At 38.5% G+C, this 25,902-nt stretch overlaps 2 protein-coding genes across 8 annotated transcripts in view; one reads left to right on the top strand and one right to left on the bottom strand.

Moving 5' to 3' along the window:
• xpo1b (exportin 1 (CRM1 homolog, yeast) b) overlaps nucleotides 1-1,461 on the bottom strand; it is a 42,629-nt gene extending 41,168 nt beyond the window's left edge. The window contains exon 1 of one of the 2 annotated variants that reach the window (XM_042010726.1): nucleotides 1,056-1,461. The gene's annotated coding sequence lies outside the window, so the exon portion shown is untranslated. Of the gene's footprint in view, nucleotides 1-614; nucleotides 702-1,055 lie in introns of those variants that run through there. The other variant, XM_042010727.1, reaches the window with a different exon arrangement.
• On the top strand, nucleotides 690-25,902 carry LOC121655861 (RING finger protein 122-like). 6 transcript variants are annotated; one of them, XM_042010736.1, is made up of 9 exons: nucleotides 7,735-7,875; nucleotides 7,954-8,035; nucleotides 8,529-8,589; nucleotides 11,936-12,054; nucleotides 19,300-19,456; nucleotides 20,592-20,634; nucleotides 21,301-21,342; nucleotides 21,708-21,790; nucleotides 22,206-25,901. In XM_042010736.1, the coding sequence occupies exons 4-9, from the start codon at nucleotides 12,030-12,032 to the stop codon at nucleotides 22,324-22,326; spliced, it is 471 nt and encodes a 156-aa protein (XP_041866670.1). In that variant the 5' UTR covers nucleotides 7,735-7,875; nucleotides 7,954-8,035; nucleotides 8,529-8,589; nucleotides 11,936-12,029; the 3' UTR covers nucleotides 22,327-25,901. The 6 variants fall into 6 exon arrangements, with proteins under 6 accessions (XP_041866671.1, XP_041866672.1, XP_041866670.1 ...); XM_042010737.1 differs by lacking the exons at nucleotides 7,735-7,875; nucleotides 7,954-8,035 and adding an exon at nucleotides 690-777; XM_042010738.1 differs by lacking the exons at nucleotides 7,735-7,875; nucleotides 7,954-8,035; nucleotides 8,529-8,589 and adding an exon at nucleotides 706-777 and having other exon boundaries at nucleotides 22,206-25,902.

Below are 25,902 nucleotides of genomic sequence, written 5' to 3'. Positions count from 1 at the left end.
CACAAGAGAAAGTTGTGCGTTGTATGTTCATTAAGTCTGTTGAGCTCTCATGATCATGCAACTTTATCTTGGACCACATTTTAAGGTTTATCGACCCACGTGTCGGATATACTAAGCGACGTCACAATGTTTACATCTGCAAAGTAACAGAGTTCTCCTCCAAACACCGAGTGCAGCACAAAAAGGCAAACAGGAGTGGTTTATAAAATAACTCATAAATTAAGAAAACATATACATAAACTGTTTATAGCGTTATATCCATATGCGCTTATGTAAACAGCGTGCGCGCGGCACGAGCGTACTTCAATCACGGTACTAAAATTAGCAACCAATTACGCTATATTTCCAGCTAGCTGTTAGCGTGTTGCGGGAGCAGGTCACATGTGGCCCTTCACTGCTCACTACAACCACTCCCACCAAGGATACCAGGGACGGCGGACGTCGTCCATACATTACTGTTACTCGCTGTATCATCATCCTGCTGTGACGGGAAGTTGGCTGTTTTGTGGAGCAACTGCACTCCATTTAGATTGGAAGCATCTCTGATCGTTTGTTACCATATCAGACGCCATAAAAAAACGGCTTAGATAAAGTTAGCGCTTGCTAATGCGTACCTAGCAACATCAACTTGACATCCGTTCGGATCACGCACACGAGTGATGCTGCTGTGGTGGGAGAAGCGAGGATTTCATCATACAACGTTTGGTTACTTTTTCATTTGCTGCGTCGCACGTTGAGTCACAAAGTGCAACCCCAGTTAGTGATGCATCTGGTTAGGTAAAGTTACAGCACTTTCTCTGACGTTAGCTTATCCTTACACAGAGGTAATTGCTAGCTAGCGGGCAGTCGAGGGCTACTTGATTATCCCGCTGATTCCATTGCTTTCTGAATTAGCGTTTTTATTCCTTCTTTTTTCAATCAATACGGAAGGCTACGCAAATTTCAAATAATACATATTTATACCTACAGTAAAATGCATTTTATTCACTGCATAGATAAAGCTAAGAAATGTTAATCACAGCATGGCAGGTTTGTAGTTCACCCCAGTTACCTACCTAAAGTCCGAGGCTCTTGACTCAAAAGAGTGGCGTTTGCCCAAGAAGCTACAAAATAAAGTGAGTACCTCAAGTATCACTGATAAAAAATATATTCCTATTACTGCAGCGTTGACTATCTCCAGCTCCAACAGTGAGGGATGTTTAGCTGGTAAGAATCACTAATGTGGATTCCAAAACTACTATCACGGCAAACCCAGTAATCTATCACTCCGATACATTTTACGAAACAAAGTAAACCTTGATTCACTAATGAATTCGTTACTCTTATAATTTTCCAGCGGGGCGGTATAGACGTTGTGTGCCTGCGCCTCCTCTCCTCTCTCAAGCAACTAACTCACAACCGGTTGAAACCGGTTCAGACTGGGAGATTCCATCTCGGTTTAGTTTTCAGCCGATGGCGCCGCGTAAAGTTTGGACTGGGGTTACGCCCACAGCGCTCATTGATTCGCTACGTCTTTGGCGGAAACTTCCTACTTGGTCGCCTATTGGATGATTGGCCTGTCAATTTATTTCAATTCGCTCAAGCGCCCACGCGACTACTCCGCCCGTAGAGAAAAAGAGGGCAGACTCCCAAGCAGAGAGTGGACTTCTACATAGCTCTTGTGTATCCGTAATAGCGACTAACAGAGTGACCACTTTTTAACAATGCAATTCTTAAATTTGAAGTTTTATATTAGTCTCATTCTCAAGTGCGAGGCAGCGTAAAAGCGAGCGCGTTCATTAATAGGCGCTAAACAAAAGCAATTAAATCATTTCGCCCTTTTAGATGTTCGGTGAGGGTTCCGCTACTTTTAACATATCCTGAATGGACAGTTGCTGTCGCACGCGGGTACGCTGGACGGTTGAATGATACGATGAACCGCAAATGCCATTCATTTGCCTGTTGCTTGTAAGCTGGTAATTTTCCACCAGCCACGAGTGGGAGTGGTTACATGATCATGAACGCACGGGGTTAGAAAAACGACCTGGAGGAGAATTTAGTTTCCTGAGTGGGTGACAGTGCCAAAGAGAACAGGAGACTGCAAATATGTATGTCAGTAGCACTAGAGATGAGTCGTGTATCAGCATGGTGTGTATTTAGTATATTTAAACGCCATATACGTAGAACACCGCTGTCAACCGAGGATGCGAACATGACGGCGGCTTTTTTTTTCTCGCTCTCTCTGTGGTCACGTGGTGTGGCGCGCTACTTGATGGAAAAATACTGGATTTGGTGTGTAGCGGAGATGGTACACAACCCAATAAAGTCAGAGGATTTTTCGAAGGGCGTTCGAGTGTTTACCCAGCAACACTGTCGATCATTTCTTTAAAGTCTCAGCAGTCCAGAGATGTATACACCTAATGTTATTTCAAGTTCTATGTTGGTAGATTCTGCACGTGCAAACTAATTTTTACTCTGTTTCTCAAGTGAATATTGAATTCTTAGTTTGCACTCGTCTCAGTGGAAGAATTACTCAACTGATATGATGTCCTTATGTCCACAATGCATGTCATACTGCATTGCACAATACCCTTAAAGGAAAGAGTATCTCAAAATTTAGATCTGTTCATCAAGGCAAAGTTAAATATTTTCCAGATCAGATTTAAGTTTTGTTATTTCACCTGCTCTGTCCCATGTGTCAGTGTCCTTGGATCAGTCTCACACCCCAGACAGTTGGCCTATATCCGAGCTTTTGTTATTAACAAACAAGATTTCAAAGCCTATTATCTATGTGTGGATTCATGAACGCCATTTGCTTTGCCCTCTGTGCTGCCACATTCCTAGAATCTTCCACCTTCAATATGACTGCCGACACATGTTTCTAGAAACAAACAGGCCAGTTCACTTTTGAGGAACAGTCTGGGGAGGGGGGATTGTCTGAAGTTCAACTTCAGTCATACCTCATGTAAGATAAGATACCTTCCTAGGTCTATAAAAGATTCTCCGATCATGACAGGTGGCTGCTGCAACTCTTGTGGTTTATCATTTACATGTAGTGCATGCTCATACTTGTACACACTTGTGATTTTGACTAATATCAGTTATGAAAACAAAAAGCAGCATTTATATATGTATATATATATATTGACACCACCTAACAACTGCAGGTGCTTTAAATGTTGCATGTAGAGTTGCCTGCTGTGACTTTATATCGATTTGCAAGTTGCTGCAACTTGTATTATGATCTTAAAAACAAAAGAGGAGGGTTCATTGATGCCTTTCACTCAAAAGTAGGCCAGACTTTATAAACCTGACGTCACTCTGACATCATTAAAGGTAGATGTAGTACTATGAATATCCACATCATTTCATTCAGGAGTTTGTTGGAAAAAATGAAATGTTAACTGCTTTTTCAGGCCTTTCTTTCACTTAGTACTCTGCAAGAATTTATTGTCAAATGTGTAAAGTTTGGAGGTAAGCAACCTCAGTCAGGAGCAGGCTGGTTAAATCTTGTTCTATCTGGTTGGGTCATTGTAGTCCATTTCCATATATTCTCATTGCACCACACTAGGGGGCTGACCTCCATGAGGCAGTCAACTTTAAAAAAAAAAAACTTGTAATTTGTTGAGCTGGCTCATGTTGATCTTGTCCCACAGCCTGAATGGTCCATCTAGGCTTGTACGGCTGTAGCAGGAAAGGAGAAACGAAAACCAGTTGTCAGTTTTAAGTGGTATAATTACACAATAATGCCAGTGTGCCAGCAACAGTCAACATGTTTTAGGTTACCAGGACATATCAAAATACTGTAATCATTTTACATAATTATGCTTGATGAGATCTGATTCTGGACAAGAATGTTTGTAAACAAACTGTCTTTTTATTAGCCAGTCATGTTGGACCCAGGACATTATATAAACAAATAACAGCGCCATCTTCTGCAATGCAATTGTTTGAAACTGTCATGTCTAGAATGTGATCATAGAGTGCCCTCTTCTGGAGAAGTCATGCTTTTGGCACTCACTAAGACAGCATCTCACCCCAAATCAGACATGTCCAAATACAGTTTTTCAGGACCACAGTTCTGCAGGACTCAAATACAGTAGAAGGGTAGAGCCATGCTTGTCCAGAAACTTGACATTAAGATGCTCAGGATTTCTGTTTTGTTAGAACTGGGTGTTTTGGAGCCCACAAAGGATCAGAATTGGACCTCCTTGCATCAGGCTCCACTACATAACCTCAAACAGACCAACATTTATTTTATGCTCAGTGAATTTTGTTTTATAAAGATGACATCAGTTCTTCCTTTGTGACTTAGTTACAGACATTAAATGAAACCAGTTTAACCTTCTTCATAATCTTATAATAGACAATATAACCATTTAAGGCTCAACTTTTATTTGACTAATTTCAGCACTTTTTTATTGCTTTTATCACAAAAGGCATGATAGACCATAGAAATAATATCAAATGTAGAAAAAATATAACATTTTACTGATTCATAAAAAATATTAGTCCATCTTGAATTTGATGGCAGCAACCCATCTCAGATTAGTTAAGGTCAGGTGGCCACAAGTGGCACTAAAAGGCACTGAAAGGAAACTGTTGGAAAAACATGTTGCACCAAGATATGTCAGTGGCAACAGGTCAATAATGTGATTGAGTGTGAAAAGAGCACCTTAAAGAGACAGAGTCTCCTAAGTGAAGATGCACAGAGGTTAACCAATCTTCACCAAAGTGCATCTACGAACTGAGGGGCAACTTCAGAAAAATGCACTTCACATTAAATTACTTTTTTTTTTCTTCTTCTTTTTTTTTAAATTCAAACAGGCAAACCCAAACACAGAACTACAAATGGATATGCTAACCGTTTATATACACTAGCTCATATTTTGGGTTTCCTGGTATAACCTGGATAAAATAAAATAATTAGTTAATTATTTGTGTTGTATCAAACTAACAGGTGGATATTTGAATACTTTGGCTGCTTGGCTATAACAGTCTGTCCACATGTACTGTCCACATCTGTCCCTGTCCAACACACAAGTAGTTTCACAGCTGTGAGAGTGAAGAACATTTCATTAGTCCAGGTTAAATACTAACGAGGGAACATTTTAACTTAATCAGTGTGTCAGTGTGTAAATCTGGACGTAAATAATGTGGCTGCAGCATTTTATGCTGGTTGGGTAAATGTTGATATCTGAGTTAAAACTCCATAAGGAGTGTGTGTGGATGTGTTTCTGTTCCCATGGTAATGACATGGCTTATTTTCCTGCATGAAATATTTGGTGGGTCCTGATGAGCCAAACATATCTCTACAGGTGGTGTGCTGCATGATGAAGTTTGGAAACCCCTCCTAAAGTTGGACAGTCTTATCTAAGTTGAGATGACTCTTGAATTTTCTGATGTTATTTGAATCACGTCAGGTGAACTTACTGTTGACCACTTCATGTTTATAGTAGTGAATATTGCTGTTGGTGTATTAAATGTACTACAGTAAACTTGCATCTAAATGACTTGCGGACAAAATGAAACAATCATGTTATTTATCTCAACAGACGATTATTAATATAAGAGTACTGGTTTGACTTTTGTATTTAACCATTTGATGAGAAGAGAGAAACACTGGACTAGTGGTTTGTAGTTTTATGTGAATGTTGGTCTAGAACAATGAGCTTTAGGGATTATTAAGTCCATGTGTGTGTATGTACACTTGCGCAAGTGTGAGCATATGCATACAGTATATGTGTTGGGGTGGCCCGAGTGAGTGTATAACTCCCGGCCTGACTTTGTGTACCAGTCCGGCCCTGGTCGTTAAGGTGTTAAAAACAGACAGGCTTCTGTCATGGAGATGAGAATCAGAATCAAGGTTTACTGACATTATACATAAATACAACAAGATTAAAAGCTTGGCCTTAAAGTGCAAATCACATAAAAGACTAAACTCACAATGTCCAACAATTAATGCACAACTTGAGATGATGGAATAAATGTAAAGTGCATGTGCATCATAACAGCTGAGTGATGATTATACACAGTAAATAGGTAGGCAGAAACAGTTAGTGCATGTTTGCATTTAGCAGGTTAATGGCTCTTGTGTAAAAACCGTTTTTAAGTCTGTTTGTCCTGGACTTGATACAACCGTAGCATCTAACAGGTGGTGACATGGATGTGAACTGTCCCGAGCAAAGTTCCTTGCTCTTTTTAAGCAGCAAGTGTTGTAGGCTGTGGCTCACTGCACTGTTTGTAAAGTTTTCCATTCCCTCCATGAATGTAGGTTAAAGCTCTGTCATGCAACAAAGCCATAGGATCCAGAAAAGTTGAGGTCTTTCCTGGTTAGATGTAATTCTTTTTGGAAATCACAGATGCTGTGTCCTCTGGTGTCCAGAAAAAGGTAATCCTGTCTGCTAACAGCGCTGAGTTAAAAACCTGCATCTCAGAAGGAATGGGGGTACATTCTATGGCACAATAACTGCTGAACAGTGTATATAGGTTATAGTCATAATTAAGCAAAAACCATGCTGAACCACACACTGCATCCATCACAACAGCATGATGCTGAACTGGTCTGTTTGCAGTCCAGCCCTTTCCTCAAATAAAAACATCTGACACATCATAGCATGTTAATATGGCACAGAAGTCCCAAGAATGTTGAGCAATGAGAATCCCACATGAGTTTTTTAAAAAGAACCAAGTCTGAGCCCATCCAACCCAATGTTTTTGAAAGACTTTTAACTTCTCTGATTCACTGTTAATTGCAGTTTATTTGGGTTAGCAATAAAAAAAAAATGGATATGGTAACATTTAATGAATAAATAATTAAAGATGTGGATTTTTAAAAAGGAAAACAAGGTTTCATAATCGTTAACAAATACATCGTTATAAGTCAGAATCTCATCACCTCAATACATGTGTCAAACAAAAGGCAGTGTAACATGTTCCCATCTGTTTTTACTGTGATACTAGTACTAGAACCAGGCCCGACCCAAGCCTTTATGAGGCCCCAAGCAGAATTTGATTTGGGGACGCCCCCACAAACCACCTCAGCACTATCCGGGTTTAACTTTTACCCCAGCTTCATTATTTCATAATCTCCAAATGTAACTTACATAGTTTACGTCCTACTGGATGCCAGTTGGTATCAGATACCTGACATGGACACCACGTTGTGGCTGTGGATTTAACCTCAATGGGGTAGCAAAGTCGGAAAAATAGTTTCATATTAATTTGCAATGGTTAGCATGCAGTGTGATCTATGTGTATGTGGAATACTGGATTTGTATTTAAAAAGTAAGAGAAAACATCCACAGACAAGACACATTTAGAGTAAAGAATTAACCAGTTTAATAATCTTTTTAAAATCTGAGGTACAAAAAATCCAACCTTCTCCTACAATTTAGCTTCAAACTAACTAAACCAACTGTGCATGTACCGCAGGCAGCAGGAACTCACTAAACTACTATTGTTTGCATGTCAAACTCATGTTTGACAACTCAACCATAATTTAATAGTATAAAATGAAATCTTGTGTTTTATTTGTTGTGTTTTTTCATGCCACCTGTAGGGTCCCTGCGGTCCGGCTCTGACTACAACACACTCTAGTCGCTTGTTGCATTTTAATCAAATTACCAACAAATACACTGAATTGAAGAATTTTAATTTAATTAAGATATTATTTTTCAAAATAATTTAGTAGGTATTTGATATTTGATAGCTTGTATTTGATTTTTTTCCCTGTTGAAACTTCAAGTGCAGTTTACAATTTGAATATAATTTAAGATATTATGAGTAATAACTACATATTGTGTCATCATCGCGATAAAAGCCACTTTGCAAACAGTGACAGCTGGAAACTGATGAGAAAATGAGAAGATTTCTGTAGGCAAGATGGATTTTAAGGTAAGAATGGATTTATGCAAGCATTTCCCTTTGCAAGTTTAGAAATTCATGATCACTTTAAGAAGTCTTCTCTGACAGAAACGGTGTAAACCAAGACTCACAATACCCTGCTGATCTGCTCAGCATGTCTTTACTGTTTGGATATGTCATTATTATTTAGGTAAGTGTGTTTTAATTTTGCTCTGGCTTCTTCCCACCATCCAAAGACATGCATGTTAGGTTAATTGGTCACTCTAAATTCTCCCTAGGAGTGAGTGCGTGTGTGAGTGGCTGTTTGTTTCTTTCTGTGTTGGCCCTGCGATGGACTGATAACCTGCCCAGGTGTACCTGCCTCTCACCTGGTGAAATGCTGGGACAGGCTCCAGCTTATCCAGGACCTGGATAAAGCGGTACAGAGAATGAATGAATGCTTTAATTTATTCTGGAAATGAAAGTTTTTACTTTGAATTTCCCCCTTCATTTTTTTAATTAGACAGTTTCCTTTCATACCTTAGAAATTTGTGAAAAACAGATACACATAAGGAGTAGTGACTTATTCCAAAACTGAAGATGATGAAACAGCCTGGATGAAGCTCAGTAGCAATGAAGGCTTCTTTGTAGAAGAAAGCTAACAACAAAAGAAGTAATCGTGACCGACCTCCCTCTATATCCAGGATGATGCCACCAAGGAGACGACCTACTCTGTGGGAAAACAAGTTTACAGTCTGCAGCCAGGTAACGAGGCGTTTAAACTCCCATCAAAACTCAGTTTTCTGCTATGTGGATGATTTTCTGTGCTTAGTGTTGTTTAATCAAAATTAATGAAATCTTTTGAATTCAATTTGTTAGACCTGTCTAACAAACTGACCTGTCATATGAGTAATGAAAAGTTTTTGTTGCTTAACTTTAAGCATCCAAGAACTAGTTTACTAGCTTCAAATGTTTTTAATTTTCTCCATAAGTCAAAGGTAATGAGCACAGGTCTACAGTGCAGAGAGGCCAGCATGCACCAAGTTCTGCTCTATGACCTTGATACAACAGGATTTGAGACTTTTACATGCTCAGATGCTTCCTACTTAACACAAGAAAATGGCGTCTTATAATTAAAACACTGCACGGTATTGCTACAGAGTGGGAGACATTATTACAAACGAATCATAGAAATGATGATAAACCATTCTAAATTCATGTAGATCTACTGTATTAGAGTAGACATATATTCTAAATTAATATAGCTTCATCTAAAGCTCACACAATAGCAGAATACAGAATAAAACATATTAAATATTCCTCAGTCGGTATTGTTAATTCGACTCTGCCCATCTTACAAATGCATTTTCCTTACAAATGTGGCTCTATTTAAAAGGAAAACAAACAGGCTTTCTAATGGAATAAGATTTACCACCAAAAAGCATGAAAAGAAATAATCCAATAAACACAAATTTAGTTACTTTTTGTTACGTTTTTAGAATCCAATATTTACACATTATTTAAGAGCAATGCAATACATTTTATATTAAAATATGTTGTATCAAAATTCTGCATGCAAACAGAGAAAATCATTTACTTTAATAGATTGATCCTTCATGAACTAACAAGACAACAATAAGTAGTTACACAACAGCAAACACTTCCTGAGCACATTGATTAAAAATACAAATGGTGCAATGCTTAAGGTAGTGGAATTTTCCAGAACATACAGCTTTTGCCTTGTTTTATATATGTATATATATATATATATATATATATATATATATATATATATATATATATATATATATATATATATAAATATAATTATAGTAGTGGAGTTTTTATTTTCTGAAAGAGCTGCATTTGGTTGTGTGCTGTACCTCTGAATATCTGCCTCTAGATGGACCTTTGGTTACTGTTAAGTAAGCCTCGTATTCTGATTTTGCACACATTGTAGTGCATTATTTTGTAACCAAGAAAATACCCTGAATTTCTTTAATTATATTTAGAGGTTTTATCTTCTTATTCGTGAAAAGCAAAGTCTCCCCTGATAAGTTGAAATCTGCAAAAATGTCATGTAACAGTAAATAAAAAGGTGTATGATTGCATTTGCTGACATAAAATGTGTTTACTCGTAGACATCTCAAAAGAAATCACACAGTAAGCTACAGTTTTAGTCCAGCAAATATGTCAAAGCAGCTTTGGTGACAGACATAAACTCACTGGCTGAATTAATCCTCACTTGGCAGAACTGAAGATCTGACATTTTTCTAGCATATGACCTCAGGGTACATTCACAACAGTTGTTTGTGTGTACAGTAGTTTATCTGAACTGCAGAGTGATTACTCTCTTGGCCCAGGTCATGTTGTCAGGTGAGAGCGTTTAAAATAAAGTAGCAGCAAATACTGAGCAAAACAACTAAAAGTGTGACTCTCAGTCCCACAGAACAACCTCAGAATACCCAGCAAATTATAGGAGACTAGCTCTAAATGCTTGGGTTTTCTCTTGTTTCTTAACATTCCTCTCATATGGGGGTTTATTGATCACATCTGTCCATCCATCCGTCAATAATAGCTGTGTTGAACCCTGCGTCTATCGGTCATATGTTGCTTTCATGTTTACATACCGTGTTTAACCCCCTGCTGATTTCTCTCACTGTCTGTATGTCTTATCATCCATTGTTGACACTTATCTTTATGATACTAACTAAACCCCTGCTGGTTTCTATCCCAGTATAGTTAAACTGATAATAACCTTTAAGTTTGATGTATTCGAGGGTTTAGAGGCAGAAAAAGAGGGCCACTGCTCAGCTAGCTGTTCATCCAACATAGAGGTGGCTTAAATCCCCCCCTCAGCTAAGATTATAATCTTTTTATGTATGATAACTCATTTCAAAATAACTACTATTGATCCATTTCATGAATAGCAATCAATGAAGCTACCTTTTAACTATCATATTGTAAGCTTTCTTCACGCCTGGTTCAGCATCTGCCTGTCTGCCATCTGCTCTGCAGCTACTTTAATAATAGCTTGCAGCTGCAAAGGAGGGAGAAGATGGGAGGGGGCATTTGCATGTGGAAGAAAAGACCTAGAGGGGGCGAGGGGTAAAAGGAGGGCAAGCAAGCAGGCAGGCAGGCGAGCCAGGAAGGAGGGCGGGAGGAAGGAGGGGGCGGTGAAAGCAGAGCTGTGATGCAGGCAGTGAATCACATGAGCAGGGATCTGTTTACAAACTGAGAGCTGTAGATGAGAAGTGGAGAAGAGAGACGAGGAAGCAGAGGGTGAATGTGAGAGGGAAATCCAGGAGAGGAAAAGAGGGTCTGAAACAGCATTAACGGAGCTGTCCTGGTGTGTTTCATACGTCAGTGTTTTCAGCATTCAGAGCAGGAAGGCAGAGGAAGATATGAGGAACTGTTTTCCACAGGAACACTAAGAGGCTGCTCGCCTGCCTGGTTGGCTGGCTGGCCATGCTGCTGGGGAACCCATCCATGTCCTTGCCTTTGTTTCTCCGTAATTAGCCACAGCAGGTTTTCACAGCCAGCGAGAAGGAGACGTGGAGATCTAAAGGAAGATCAACATGGAGATCTAAAAGACAAGAGAGGAAAAGGCTGAAGAAAAAAGACAAGGAAGAGGGACGGAAAAGCCTTGTGACAATGTTTTGAAGCGGAGTAAAAGAAGAAGCAGTGACTGCCAGTGGTTCATAAGTGCATGGGATTTGGAGTATATTTCTTCATCTTGTCAAAGACATTAGTGTCCTCTCACCCACACAACTCCACACTGGTTTCTTTGTCATGCACTGGGAAGACACAAAGGAATACTCAGATCTCTACCTCTGATACGTGTACAGTTGATGAGGCCGTATCACGTTTGTGAGGGTAAATCATCGCAGCACACACACTGCAGTATCAGAGTTCAGATGGGCAGCTGGTTTTTTGAGGAAGATCTTCTAAAGGAGCTGAGAATCTCCATTCAGCTGCCCTAAGTCCACAACTGCAGCTATCAGCTATCAGAGTAAATAAATCTAAACCTACTGAGTTGTGGAAATAGAAGCCACAACTCTTTATTTATTTATATATTTTTATTATTATTACTATTATTTTTTTTGTTCAGGCAATAATCCCAGAAAAGTTGTGGAAGTTTCTGACACTGGAGAGGTCCTGGCCCCAGACCACCAACGTGGGCCATCCAGACATCTGCGTGTTTGATGCATCCTGTTCAGTGGTGTTACGGTAAGTCTTGTAGAGCCGGCTGAAACGCCTTTTCCTAAACTCATAAAAGCTCAAGTGTTTTCCATGTACACCACACAAACTGCTCCTTGCACAGTCACAAATCTGATTGTGACTCAATATTCACACCCAGTAACAGCCAGATGTAAGAGTTAACAGGGCTGAGAGAGCTAACTCTAGCCAGGGAACAACAAATGTTTTAAAATTTTAAATTTGGTCTAACAAAAGGTTCATATTTAAATTTTAATTCCCCCAAAATAACCCAACATATGTTAGATCCCCAAATGTTAAGGTACTTTTGTTAGTTTATTCAATAATGGATTTAATCCTATTATGTGGTTTAACAATATATACATAAATTTGATTTCCCTCCTAAAACTGTTATAATCAATGCTTTTACAAAGAAATGACTCCTTTTGACTAAGCAGCACTATGAATTTCTGTTCCAGCTAAATTTATATTAATTTTATATTAGTCTATACAAACAGAGTTATTTTTAACGCTTTGCTTAAATGAATCAAAAGCTCAACCTGAGCTAAAACTTACTAAGAAAGTAGGGAAAACATTTTATTTGATTGGGACAATGTAGGCTAATAAGCACCAGAACAAAATGCACAATGTAAACAATGTAAAACACACAGCAAAAGGCCATGCAAGTACAGATAAAACAATAAATTCTATGTAGATATAAAAGAATGTTTCTAAATAACCCAGATTAAACTGCACATAATTAAAAAAATATCACAAGCTTGATGTTCCTCCAACCACTGTTTGATATGAGCTTTAAAATGGAGTATATAGAAGATTTTTTCAAAGGAGTAGGAAGACCTTTCCAGAATTTCCTTCCTAGTTCTGACTGGGCAGCTCATCAAAATACGTCTAAATGGTACCATGACATCTCGTCTTGTGGCGGGTTGGGTACCACAGTCGGCCCTCTGTGTAAAAGAGACATTTACAGAAGGAGGTTCAGGCCCATGTTAAGCCCTCCGTCCATCTATTTTCTATACCGCTTAGTCCAGTTCAGGGTTGCAGGGAAGCTGGAGCCTTTCCCAGCAGTTAGCAGGCGAGAGGCAGGTACAACCTGGACAGGTTGCCGGTCCATCGCAGGGTCATGTTGAGCCGTATGTATAAAACAAGCAAACTTCAAATTTATAACATTTTGAAAATTGAGGAAGTTACAGTGATGAAATAAACATGGTTCCTTTTTAAGAACATTTGTGATGAATATTTACCCCCATCTCATCCTTGTGTGAATTTTAATGAAAGAAAGTTGTGACAAAACCATCACAAAACAATCACTGTATGTTTCTTTAGGGTATATAGGACAAGCTACTCTCACTGGCCACTTTATTAGGTCCACCTTGTACGGGGTTGGACCCCTGTTACCTTCAGAACTGCCTTAATTCTTGGTTTCATAGATGGAACAAGGTGGTGGAAACATTCCTCAGAGGTTTTGCTCCATATTGACATGACAGCATCACACAGTTGCTGCATCCATGATGAGAATCTCCCGTTCCACCACATCCCAAAGCTGCTCTACTGGACTGAGATCTGGTGACTTTGGAAGCCGTTGGAGTCCAGTGAACTCATCGTCATGTTCTAGAAAGAAGTTGGAGATGATGTGAGCTTTGTGACATGGTGCATTATCCTGCTGGAAGTAGCATCAGATGATGCTACACTGTAGTCATAAATGTGGAGCTAAAATGGAGACTCATCAGACCAGCAACGTTTCTCCATCTTCTATCGTCCAGTGTTGGTGAGTGTGTGTGAATTGTGGCCTCAGTTTCCTGTTCTTAGCTGACAGGAGGCACCCGGTGTGGTCTTCTGCTGCTGTGGCCCATCTGCTTCAAGGTTGGACGTGTTGTGTGTTCAGAGATGCTGTTCTGCAGACTTTGGTTGGAACCAGTGATTATTTAACTTCTGGTCCAGACAACTGCTGCTCACTGGATATTTTATCTTCTTCAGACCATTCTCTGTAAACCCTAGAGATGGTTGTGTGTGAAAATCCCAGCAGATTAGCAGCTTCTGAAATACTCAGACCAACAACCATGTTCAAAGTCACTTAAATCCTCTTTCTTCCTCATTCTGATGCTCAGTTTGAACTTCAGCAAGTCGTCTTCACCACGTCTACATGGCTACATGAGTTGCTGCCATGTGATTGGCTGATTAGATATTTGTGTTAACAAGCAGTTAAACAGGAGGACCTAATAGGTCAGTGTATGTTTTGGTCTTTGGATTTTCCATTCAGAGGTGAACACTGAAAAAAAAATTGTTCCATAATAAAAAGACTAAAAATGAAATGCAAGATAGTTTTCTGTTAAAATTGAATTAACAAAAGCTTGACTTTGGTTTTATAGTTTTCAGTACAAAAACTAAATTTACAAAAATAAAAATACAAAACATTTTTATTGTATTTTCATGTTGTATTTTCCAATATGATTTTACCTCTTTTTTTTTTTTACCACTTTCAACTGATATCTGTGCTGAAATTTCTGCAGATGACAGGCTTTGCTTTGCCATGTCAAGAATAATGTTTGATTATGACTGTAGAGACATCAAAAAAGCTTTGCGCGTTTCCACCGACATTACCTGTGTAAAAAACTTTCCCTCACCCCCAAACTCTCCCTGAAAAAATCCTAGTAGAGGGCTTGGACTTTTCAGATTACCCAGAATTCTTGAGGGGCGGGGCTGTGAGCATATACCTGCAGGGTTCTGCACTTCTGCATATAAACCAGTGTGTGGCTGCAAACAAGGGTTAGGGTTATTTTATTTCTACAGACTTAACTCTGTGCTTTGATTGCTGGAAAATGGAGCTGTGAGAAGTGGACGGACGACGATGTACAGGCTCTTTGTAGATTACATTCAGTGCAACGTCTAGTCAGCTGAAATGTACCAGAAGTTTATGGTGCGGGGGATATGCAAATCATGCAGATTACCAGGAATATTTTTACTCTGGTTAACAAATTCCAGGATATAAAAATTCCTGGAAATTTCTGTAAAACCCCCTTATGACTCGAACCTGTTGACCTCAAAAGTCCCTCCAACAGCAGAGCCTTTCCATGATTCCATGATCGCCCACATAAATCACCTCCAGTTAGAAAATACGATAAAACGAGTTGTTTTTTGTGTATTTGTATTTTACTGAATTTATTTTTTGCTCTACAAACTATGAAACTAAAATCATTTTCATTTTATTTAGTTAATTCCATTTTAACAGTTAAAAACAAAATGCATTGTTTTTAACTTTTTTTTTTAAATTTTAGAACAAAAATTAAGATAAACTCATGTTTTTGTTTTTCAATATTCACCTCTGACATAGTTTTTTCAGTACTCAACTCAAAACAGAAAATCCAATGACTAAAACACACACTGACCCTAAAAAAGTGGCTTGTGAGAGTAACAGCATAATCTGCCAGAAGACTCTAGAACAACAGCTATTACTTTTCCTTCCACAACCACTACTTCAGTTTTTAGTTTGACACTGTCAAGTACAGACCTGTCTATGGTAAACACACCTGAATGGTAGCCTACCTTTTAGTGCTCCACTATCAATGATTTACTAACATCGTGCTAAGATTACAGCTGCCTTCTCCTTAACCCAAACCTCCTGCTAAGCAGTCCCCTACAACCTTTTAGAATACACCCCACTGCAGTGACCCTTGGCAATTAGAGAGCAACTTCTGAAGCAAAGGGCTTCTGTAGCAGTTTAAGTTGTGACGCTTTGCCTCAAGAAAGAGTTTATTGCTGTGGGTGAAGGCTGACGTGGGCTGTTTGGAATGAAAAGTGCTGTGTTCAAGTCCCTCCAGCTGAAGAACACTTCTCTGCCTCCTCATCCCAAGCCCAAACTCCAGAAAGTAAGGCGAAAAAGCAAGTGGAACAAATTCCTGCGTAACATAAATGGTTGTAAAAGTTCACATGAAAGTGCTTTGTAGTCTGAAATGGTGCTTGTGAGAGACTCACGTATTTAGCCACTGTTAGTAAAGATTCTCTCATGGAAAAGCCAGCAATCACGTAGGACAGCAAGCAGCAAACAAAAAAATCAAGCACTTGTATCTCAGCTTTCACCAAAGTTCAGAGCTCTTCAGCTAAAGAATCCCTACAGTGTAAGCGGTATTAAATTGCAATTTGAAACTAGAAACTTCACAGATGCAGTGTGTGCCAGACCTTACAAGTTACAAAGATACGTATGCTCAAGTGTACCTACTAAAATCTATCCCGTATCCTCAACACTCAGGGCGTTGGAAACTGAGCAAGTGTGAGATTGATGGATTGGGGGTTTGTATGATGGCATATGCTGGTTATCTATTTGAACAGATGGCGGAACATACAAAGTCATTTAGTTGACCCCTACAGGGTTTAATTGCATGGTTATTTCCTTGTGTCATCATCTTAACTATCACAGCTGCATGTTTTAACCTAAAATTTACTTTTTTTTCCTTCTTTCCCATGATGTACAGGTAGATTGAAGTACAACAAGCTGGAAACACAACACTGACATTTTATCTTCTTATGCCACTTTCATAATGAGCATGTTAGCCCAGTGGTTTTCAAAGTAGGGACTGTCAGGCGGCGCTAGGGGGAAGTTAGAGGGAAGTTTAGCAGCAAGTTCGGCATGACGACGTCATTATCTGTGTAGACCTGGCAATTATCAGGCTGCTCTGCTCCTCAAGCTAGCTAGCGTGCAGCTAGCTAGTGCAAAATTAACAGACTTTACAACAAATAGACCAAAGGAGCAGAACAACTGCCCTGCTGTAGGATTTTGCTGCAAAAAAAACCTAAGAACTCATGGCCAACTAAATTCCTAAAATATGATGCAGCATAAATTATGTTTGACTTTACAGCCATACAGAAAAATGGCCATGACTTCCCGAGATGCGTCCTCTGTCTGGAGACTCCAGTGTCCCACTAGTGTAATCTCTGTCTGTCACACCCAGACTTGGAGAAATCGTCGGTTGTGAGTTTTTGGGCTTGTAGTTGCTTATTTGGGCTTGTGCTGCTTCCTTTATAAAGTCTTCTTTATTCTTTCTCAACAGTCCACAATATATATATATATATATATATATGTATATATATATATATATATATATATATATACATATTTTTTTAAAGAGCAGACTAGAGAGTGCATTGAACAGCTGGTTCCGACCTCAGGTGGGAGGTGACTCAAAGGCATTCTGCCAATTTTAGATTCAAGATTAAAGATTCAAACAACTTTAATTATCCCCTAAGGGCAATTCAGCAAACAGGCAACATAAAAAACAATTGCAAACATAAACATCCAGGCACTCTGTCAAAGGCAATCAATGACCATGTAAGGACAAAGAAAAAAACAAAAAACAAAAACAACAACAAAAAAAAAAAAACAGCAAATTTGCAGGTTGCCATGGAGAAAAAAATAATCAATAAAACAATAAATACAATGCCTGGCCATGTCTACTTGCTGCCATCAGCAGGGTTAAAAAGCATGATGGCAGAAGGAATAAAATAACTACAACAGAGATTAAATCAGTTTATTTTGAGACATACCCCCCGGGAGACATTGAGGCACCAATGAAAATATACAATATGAACCAATCTGAGCTGTAGGCTACTGTTGGTTACGCAGTAGAGTGGATTGTGGATACAGACGAGGTGGAGGGACCCAAAGGCAGGACTCACAGAGACAAATGGAGGTAGAATGAAGGATTAATTAAACAAAGCTACAACTGCAGACTAGTTGACACCACTAGCACACAAATGAAGACTATGGAACTGACAGGACTCAGTGATGACCAACACAAACAGTAAACTAGCAATGAATAAAGGAAAACCTGGAGCATACAGAGGGCTCATTACAAGACTGGAAGCAGGTGTGACAATAATGACCGGAAGCAGGGAACAGGAAGTAAAGCAAACAGAATACACAAGCAGAAACAGCTCTACAAAATAAAACAGGAAACAAGACAGAACTCAAAACTGACAAAGGACTAGAAAAATAAATAAAAAAAAGAACAAATCCCCACCGATCATGACATGCAGGGTTATTGTTAGTGCTTAAGTTAGCTGTGCTTTGGAAAAGACAGAACTCAAAATATTTTTTTCACCCATCTTTTTTTGCTAATTAACAAATTTGATGCGCCCTACCACGAAATAAAATGTGCCCCTCCTAGCTTAAGCTAACTTTTCACCAAACAGCATTCAACCAATATGTTGTTTCACCTCTCAGGGCTATGCATTGTTCAGTGGTTGGAGTACAGATTGTATGTAAAATGCCCATCTGTGGGGGGCTGAAAGTGACACAAATTGATACCTTTGGAGAGGGACAAGAGGACCCTTCCAGTTGAGATGCAACATATAAGAGGCCCATGGTGTCTCACTGACTTGCTGACTCGCCACACTCACTGACTGTCTGCTCTGGGCAGAGACCGGCTGCCCTGCTTTGCTTCGGTCACTGGGCTCTGCAAGCATGTACTGATGGGTGATGCGATGAAAAGCCCATGTGCTTCATGCTCAGTGAGTGACAGTTTGCAACCCTGATCATGATTTTGCCACTGTTTGTGGCAAACGGTGCCACCAAAATCATTCATAGATCCCCATTCATGAGGCCAAACGGTTCACATATTCACAGATCCCCATTCACTAAATGAGGAAGAATATGTTCACCAGGAGTGTTATCATGCCAAAAAATTCAAAATGTACTATTTTCAAGACCACAGACAAGTTTTTAGGGGAGTATGAATTTGAGAAATTAAATTGCTAATCAATCTAACTCAAATGTCAAAGGTCTGAGTGTAGCTTTTAGTATAGAAGTCTCCACAATTGAGTGGGCTATTAGGAGAGTACAGACACAAAAGAAGCAATTCAATAATAAGAGATTCCAGAAAGGTCACATTGCCATGAAGAATGCAAACTATTTATGTTTATTTACTTTTTGTTGCTGTGTAAGAAACAATGCAGAGGAAGCCTTCATTGTTTCTTGCTGACTTGTGCTGGGATGTTACATACAGTGCTGTAGACTACAATCCTTCCAGTTGAATTCTGGCTTTGTGGACTGTGTTGGTTCATGTTTAAAATATGACATTTCTGACATGTTTCTGCATGCATATGGAAACATAAATGCTTATTTGTGTTATTTGCCTTCAGTTCATGACAGCAAAATGTGAATGTTTGTACATTATGTTGTAGTTTAAATATGTCATCCTCAGACAGCTGGAACTGCATTCTGTACCACTATTAATACATTTTCTGTTTTATTCGTCTCATCACCAGGGTGTCTGTGTGACTTTGAACTGCAGGACTCTGACCCCTACTGCAAAATGACATCCGAACAGCTCTTCCACCTGCCGCTCAACGTCTACATCATCATCCTGGGCATCGGCCTCTTCATCCTCATGCTCAGCCTTATCTTCTGCTGCTACCTGTTTAGGTAAACACAGACAAAACAAGAATGAATCACAGATGTGGTGTAAGATACAGCAGAACAGAATGAACATGTTCGTGTGAATCAGAGCTCATTCAATCAAACTATTTCACATCTGTCATGAGATGTTGCATCATTTGGCATTATTTGGTATCAGGAATAGCAAAAACCAGTCACATGAAGCCAGCTAAGCCAGAAAGAGCCCAGCATTTCTTCTAACTCTAGAGTAGACAGTGTTTGCAGACAGTATAGATGGCACCTACTGTATCCTCATTTAACTACAGAAAATATGTACATGGTGAAATCTTCACCATCAAGAAGTAAAAACGGCTTAAGGCACTTGCAGCCAGGCTGTAATTAGACCCGTGTACTGATGTCAAATTCATAGATTTCTGGAGAAACGTGTTTAACCCTTTCAGAAGATGTTATGTTTAGTCAATTTATTGACTAGTTATATATCTGCTGGCCAAATTTCAGAAGAAAAAAAGATAAAAGAAAAATATTGTGGACTGTGACAGCATATTACGTAAAGTTGGGTTTATTGCTAGGCTAGGTTGTATTAGTGACCTGGATCAAGAATTTGATCACGAACTGATAGATTTTAATAATTTCTCAGCCAAAACAATGACAGTAAAATGTCAAGAATAATCGTGTGTTGGCAGAGTGAAATGGAAAATATCTTTCATCAGTCATGTAGGTTGGATAAGGACGAGTAGTTAAGATCCTTTGGAGGAAAATGTGGCTGGAAAATTGTAATTCAATCATTTATAAGTGCACTTCAAACCTAATAGGGAATTTTTTCAGATTCGGGACCCAATTAGAAAGGTTCACTGAATCTAAAGAAAGTGGTCTTTTTTATGCTTTCAACAACTCGTGAATTTCAGATAGATCCTTTTTCCTGAGTGCACTCCTGAGATTGTACATTCTCTGCTTAATATGAGCTAAGATGCACAGGCTGCTACTTGAATTTGGCATTGTGCAAATTCCAGGATGGCTTCAGGTATGCAGAATCTCAGCTGATTCATACGGCATGACGAGGCATGTCCCGACGGAGACAGCTACAAAGCCCTTAGATATATTTTATGATACAATTATTATGACTCAAAATGGCATCATGATAAGTTTGTTTTTCATTCCGCAGACTGAGGAGACAAGGTGCAAGAGAAAACTATGGCTACAATGAGGTAACATATTAATATAATAAACATTTTAACTATGACCCATAGCAACAAAGAAAACATTTAAAATAAATAAGAAAATCTGAAAAAAAGTATCATAATCAACAGCTATTTTCCAGATGAAAAATGGGGAAAAGTTATAGATCACCATGTAATTTGCATTTCTAAAGCAAACACCTACACAAGCTTTAATATGCAAAATAGTCTGCAGTTAAAAGAGAGTTGTGGGAGGACAGGATGGACAGGTTTGTAAAACTAGGTTAATTCAGCAGGAAGTTGGCAAAGGATGTTAGTCAGCTGATTTCGAGCAAGTACAAACAAAATGGGAAAGACTGATAAAGATATGAAAGTGTGGATTTACATAGAAAGGCCAAGTGTAAACCAGAAGAAAACATCGTAGATAATATGTTTGTTATTCATGATTCTATAGATTTATCAACTGCTGAGACATTATTAATAAGAATATTTCTATTTATTTACAGACTATTCAACTGCTGACTGAATTTAAATTAAATTAAATACTTCGATTACTTTCTTTTTAAGTTTATTATATGAATCCCAGAGTGTTCAGCTGTAAAATAAAATATTTTAGTGTCAAAATATGCTATGTATACCTGCATTTTAGTTTCTTGAATTAAATAATTCTTTTCTCTATTTTATTCTCTTCTACAGGTTGTTTTGAAAGGAGCGGGAAAAAAACTGAGCCTTCTTGGTGTAAGTTGAACACCGGGCAAAAGGGATGGGGGTGAATGCTGTCAGAAAACAGTTAAAAGTGACTCAAATGACAAAACTGTAACAGAATGAGGTTAAATGAGGATAGTTTCAAGCAAATAATTTACCACTTCACAGAGCTTTGGTAAGTTTGCAGGAGAAAAACATGGAACTGTTTTTCACTGGTGGCAAAGTTGTCCAGTTACAGCACAATACTGTGGAATATGTGCTTCTAATCCAATAAAATATGGAGGATAACCACAATAACAGCTAGTTATCCAAATAACATGAAACCATCAGTACATTATTATTCTGACTTTGTCAATGATTTAGACTGGTTAAAGTCTTTTGTTATTTTCTATTTTCAGCAAACATGTGCAGTGTGTCTAGAAGAGTTTCGCAGCAGGGACGAGCTTGGAGTGTGCCCATGTTCTCATGCTTTTCACAAAAAGTAAGTTCCTGATCTATGCTTTGTGGTTATCAGACCTTCATTAGGCTTACATCATGTTTGTTCACAGCTAGTCATGTAGAATAACTGCAGACGGGATTCATTTGATTGCCCGTTTCACAAGCTGGTGATTATGCAGCGCATTTTATTGTCTTAGCTTGAGGCTTAAGATGTCAAGTCTAAAGCTGAGACAATGTGCATGCAACAGCATGCAGTCATGATGTCTGCTAGTCTTTTGTTAGTGGCTCCATTGGCTTTTGCCAGAAAATGACACCAGATTCCTAAAAACAAATGTCTTTGCATGTTTGAACATGACCTGTTTTTTTTCCCCGCAGCAAAGGTGTGACATTGACAGCTAACTTTCAGGCCAGTTTCTGACTTTCCACCTGCACTCTCTCTCATTTGTGTCCTTTTAAAGATGTCTGCTAAAATGGTTAGAGATCCGCAGCGTGTGCCCGATGTGCAACAAGCCCATTTGTCGCATCCAGCCCGAACCACCACAAGCACCTGAGCGGCCGCAAAGTCTCCTGGAGGTCTGAGACAAGGAACTGTGTCCAGAACACTGATTCATCTGCAGGCACTTAAAACTGTTTTGCACAGATCCTGTCCCACTGTCTGACAGTCGTTTTAGTGATGCAAATACAGTATATAGAAATCTGAGTTTTTTAAAGCAGAGCCTTCCTGCAAGTGGAATTTCATTGGAATATATGTGTAAAACTGATCATAAAGTGTCAAAGACTACCTGGAAATGATATGAAGGGACTTTGCCGCAATGAGACACAGGAGGTAACTGTAAGGATATTTCATCAAGACACAACATGGTGGATGTGATGTGTGGTAGCACTAGCACTGCCTTCCACTTGCCTCGGAGGTCAGAACTTAGAGCTTGAAATGACCACACGTGGGTTGACTGTGCCCCAGTTGCAAGCTGTACTACCAGTTAGTATGCTGACTGGCCAGACTAGCTGATGCTAGCAATTGCAGCTAATAACGACGCAATATGTTGTCATTTGTGCATCCAAATGCTGCAGTAGCGTACTTACTGATAGAGACTGGACAGTGTAACTGATACAAATTTACAGAGGTGTTCATTACCACAACTGTTACCTCTCTTTATGCCCAGAGCATCCATGTTGGATCACGAGATTGGGAGCTGGTGAGGTTCTTCTCACATTCCGAGTCTGAAATCTGACTTCATTTTAACTTTCCTACTGGGAATTCTGAAATTCTGACTTCCGAGTTCAAATGGAGCATACCATAATTATAATAAAAAGTTTAGATAATTGCCTAATACTCAAAGCTAACATACAAGTGCCTTAAAAGCTACATTTTCATTAAAGCCCTCTAAAACGAGTCTGTGTGAACAGGATTGGTTGTAAGATGGCTAATTCCACTTCAGGTGTGTAGTCTTAGCATTGTTTAAATTTAATCTGTTAAGAGGATAAATGGTTGGATTTCTTTTCATTAAACTTACAAGAGAAAAAAAGCAAAAACATTTATAGAAATTTCATGGGATATACAATAGATTTGTGTAGAAGTTCTTTCAGTTCTAAGGGTAAATGTATCAGGACATAACAGAAAAAAATGATCTAGTCTTTACCACATCTTAAAATTAGGTAAATACAACCTCAGATGAACCATATAACACTGCCATTTTATTTAATAAACAGTAAGCTAAATTGCCGTTGCATTGTGTAAACAACTAAGTAGACTATGTGATATATTATCTTGTGAAAAACTAGCAGTGGTAACTTGAAATAATCATTTTCTATTTTGTCTCACATTTTTATGGAGGTATTTTGGTCCACCCTTCTTTACAACGTTGCTTAGCTCATTGAGGTTTGCAGCATTCATTCATGCAGAGCTTTGTTAAAGCGCAGGCTGAGGTCTGAATTTTCACTGTGTCATTGCAACACGTTGAGTCTATTTCAGCCATTCTGTAGCAGACTTGTTGCTGTACGTGGGACCAGTGTCCTGTCTCATGACTCAGTTTTGGCCAAGCTTTGTCTCACATCTGACTCTGGAATACTTTGTTATACAGAGGACTTCATAGTCCACTTAATGACTGCAAAGTGTCCAGGTCCTGTAACTGAAAAACAAGCCCTGATCATCACCCCTCCACCACTATGCTTGACAGTTAGTATGAGGTGTTTTGTGTTGATGTGCAGTGTTTGTTTTTGTCACCAAAAGTAATTAGACAGAAATAAACATTGGTTGTTAATATTGCCCCAGTTTTCCTCATCAGATGACATGTTAAAAGTGACAAACATCAGCCATACCAATATATAATGTCAATATATTGTGCATCCCTACTTAATTCCTATGGAAACAGTAAGGGTGAACATAGGTATTTAAAATCTTACTTGTGCACTTTGGCTTAGTTTTTGTAAAATAGATGTTTTGGAGTTCATCTGAGATTTTGTTACCAAATTTTAAAAATTGATTTTTTATGTTAATGTTATTGTCCTCTGACTTTAACATTTAAACTTAGGTGTATTCAAGAAGTCAATCAAGAAAACTTTACAAAGGGAACAGCATTTACCATCAATAGCAAAATACCAGCTAACAGTAGGCTATTGTATAGGGATCCACAACGGAGTGAAAAGATACCAGCTAGCTGTCATCAGAGATTACATATTCATCGGGCAAGTGGGGGTCAGATACTGTAGTTTAGCTTTAAGCATGAATCCCTCACCATGTCAGTTGTGGGCTCACATTATGGCCAGGGAGTCCACCTGGAGTGTTACTCCTGTAACTGAACTAATGAGGTTAGTTTTTGCCTCCAGAGAAGCTTTGATTCTGAGATGTTTGCATGACAAAACTCCAGCTTGCTCATTTTTCAATTTGCCCAAAAATGACAAAACAGCACCCCGTGAAACTAAACACTTCTGATCTTTTACCACAATGTAAGAGGGGGGAAGAAGAAGAGGATGATGCAGCCTTCAGAGAACAATAGTTGTTAAGACATCAGAGCCCCCATTTGGGTCACTGTTGTTCCAAACATGATAGCATGTGCAGACTGTTATGAAATGTAGTTTGTATATATATATATATATATATATATATATATATATATATATATATATATATATACATATATATATAAAATAAGCACAGACTCCTATTTAACAGAGCATGATAACTGTGAGCTTAGAAGTGGGATGTGTGTTTTTTGGCTGCATCCATTGTCTTACAGGCAACCAGTTTCATCCTAATGTGAGGCTGAGTGGCGGTAGCGATGGCCTAAATGGCAAGCCAGCCGAGTCATGTGGAATCTAAAAGAATAACTACATGCTGTCACATGCTTGTTTGACCATAACTAAGTGGCTTAACCACAAAAACAACACATTTATATATATATATATATATATATATATAGTATCATAGTCAGCCTTCAATAAAGTGTATTGTGTGTAAATGATGCTTAAACACTGTCTGTTATTTGTTAAATGTTTGTAACTATGCCCAAATAATGATTTTTAATTGTTGTGACAAGCAGAGGCTGTTTTCTGACTTACAAAAAACATACAAGTGTTTTGATAAGGTAATTTAAAACTAAGTATTTAGTTTTCGTTCATTTTAGACAGTTGTGTATTATTATGTCGTCACTGAGCCTGTTTACATGTGCACCAAAAACCTAAACATTACCTGATTTCTGGAGCTATCAAATAATGATTCATGTGGTCATGTAGACAGCTAAATCTGATAGCTATCCTTTATCAGATAACTGCCATTATTGGAATATGAAAATCAGATTAACACAAGTAATATTGTGTAGACAAAGTGATTCTAATAAAGAGGTAACAAGGTAAAAAGTCATTTTTCTAACAATTTTTTAACCATTCTAACCATAGTTTTAATGCTAATTAGCTATTGCTAGCATGCTAAAATGCTAAGCTAAGAAGGTAAAGATGATGAACATCAGTGATAAACTGGCTAAATGTTAGCAGTAAGGCTGCTGTAAACACATTAGCATACTGAAATAAGCATTTATATCCAATCACAGTTTCACTCAAGATGCTAACTCCTTTGCTTTGTTTGGTAGAGCTTAGAGGAGAAAGAAATTTTCAAAAAGGGGTTACCCCTTTATTCCTACATTGCAATATAGTAAAAAA

This window comes from Melanotaenia boesemani, chromosome 16 (assembly GCF_017639745.1).
Source record: "Melanotaenia boesemani isolate fMelBoe1 chromosome 16, fMelBoe1.pri, whole genome shotgun sequence".
Classification (NCBI taxonomy): domain Eukaryota; kingdom Metazoa; phylum Chordata; class Actinopteri; order Atheriniformes; family Melanotaeniidae; genus Melanotaenia; species Melanotaenia boesemani.
This window is presented reverse-complemented; position numbering and strand designations above follow the sequence as displayed.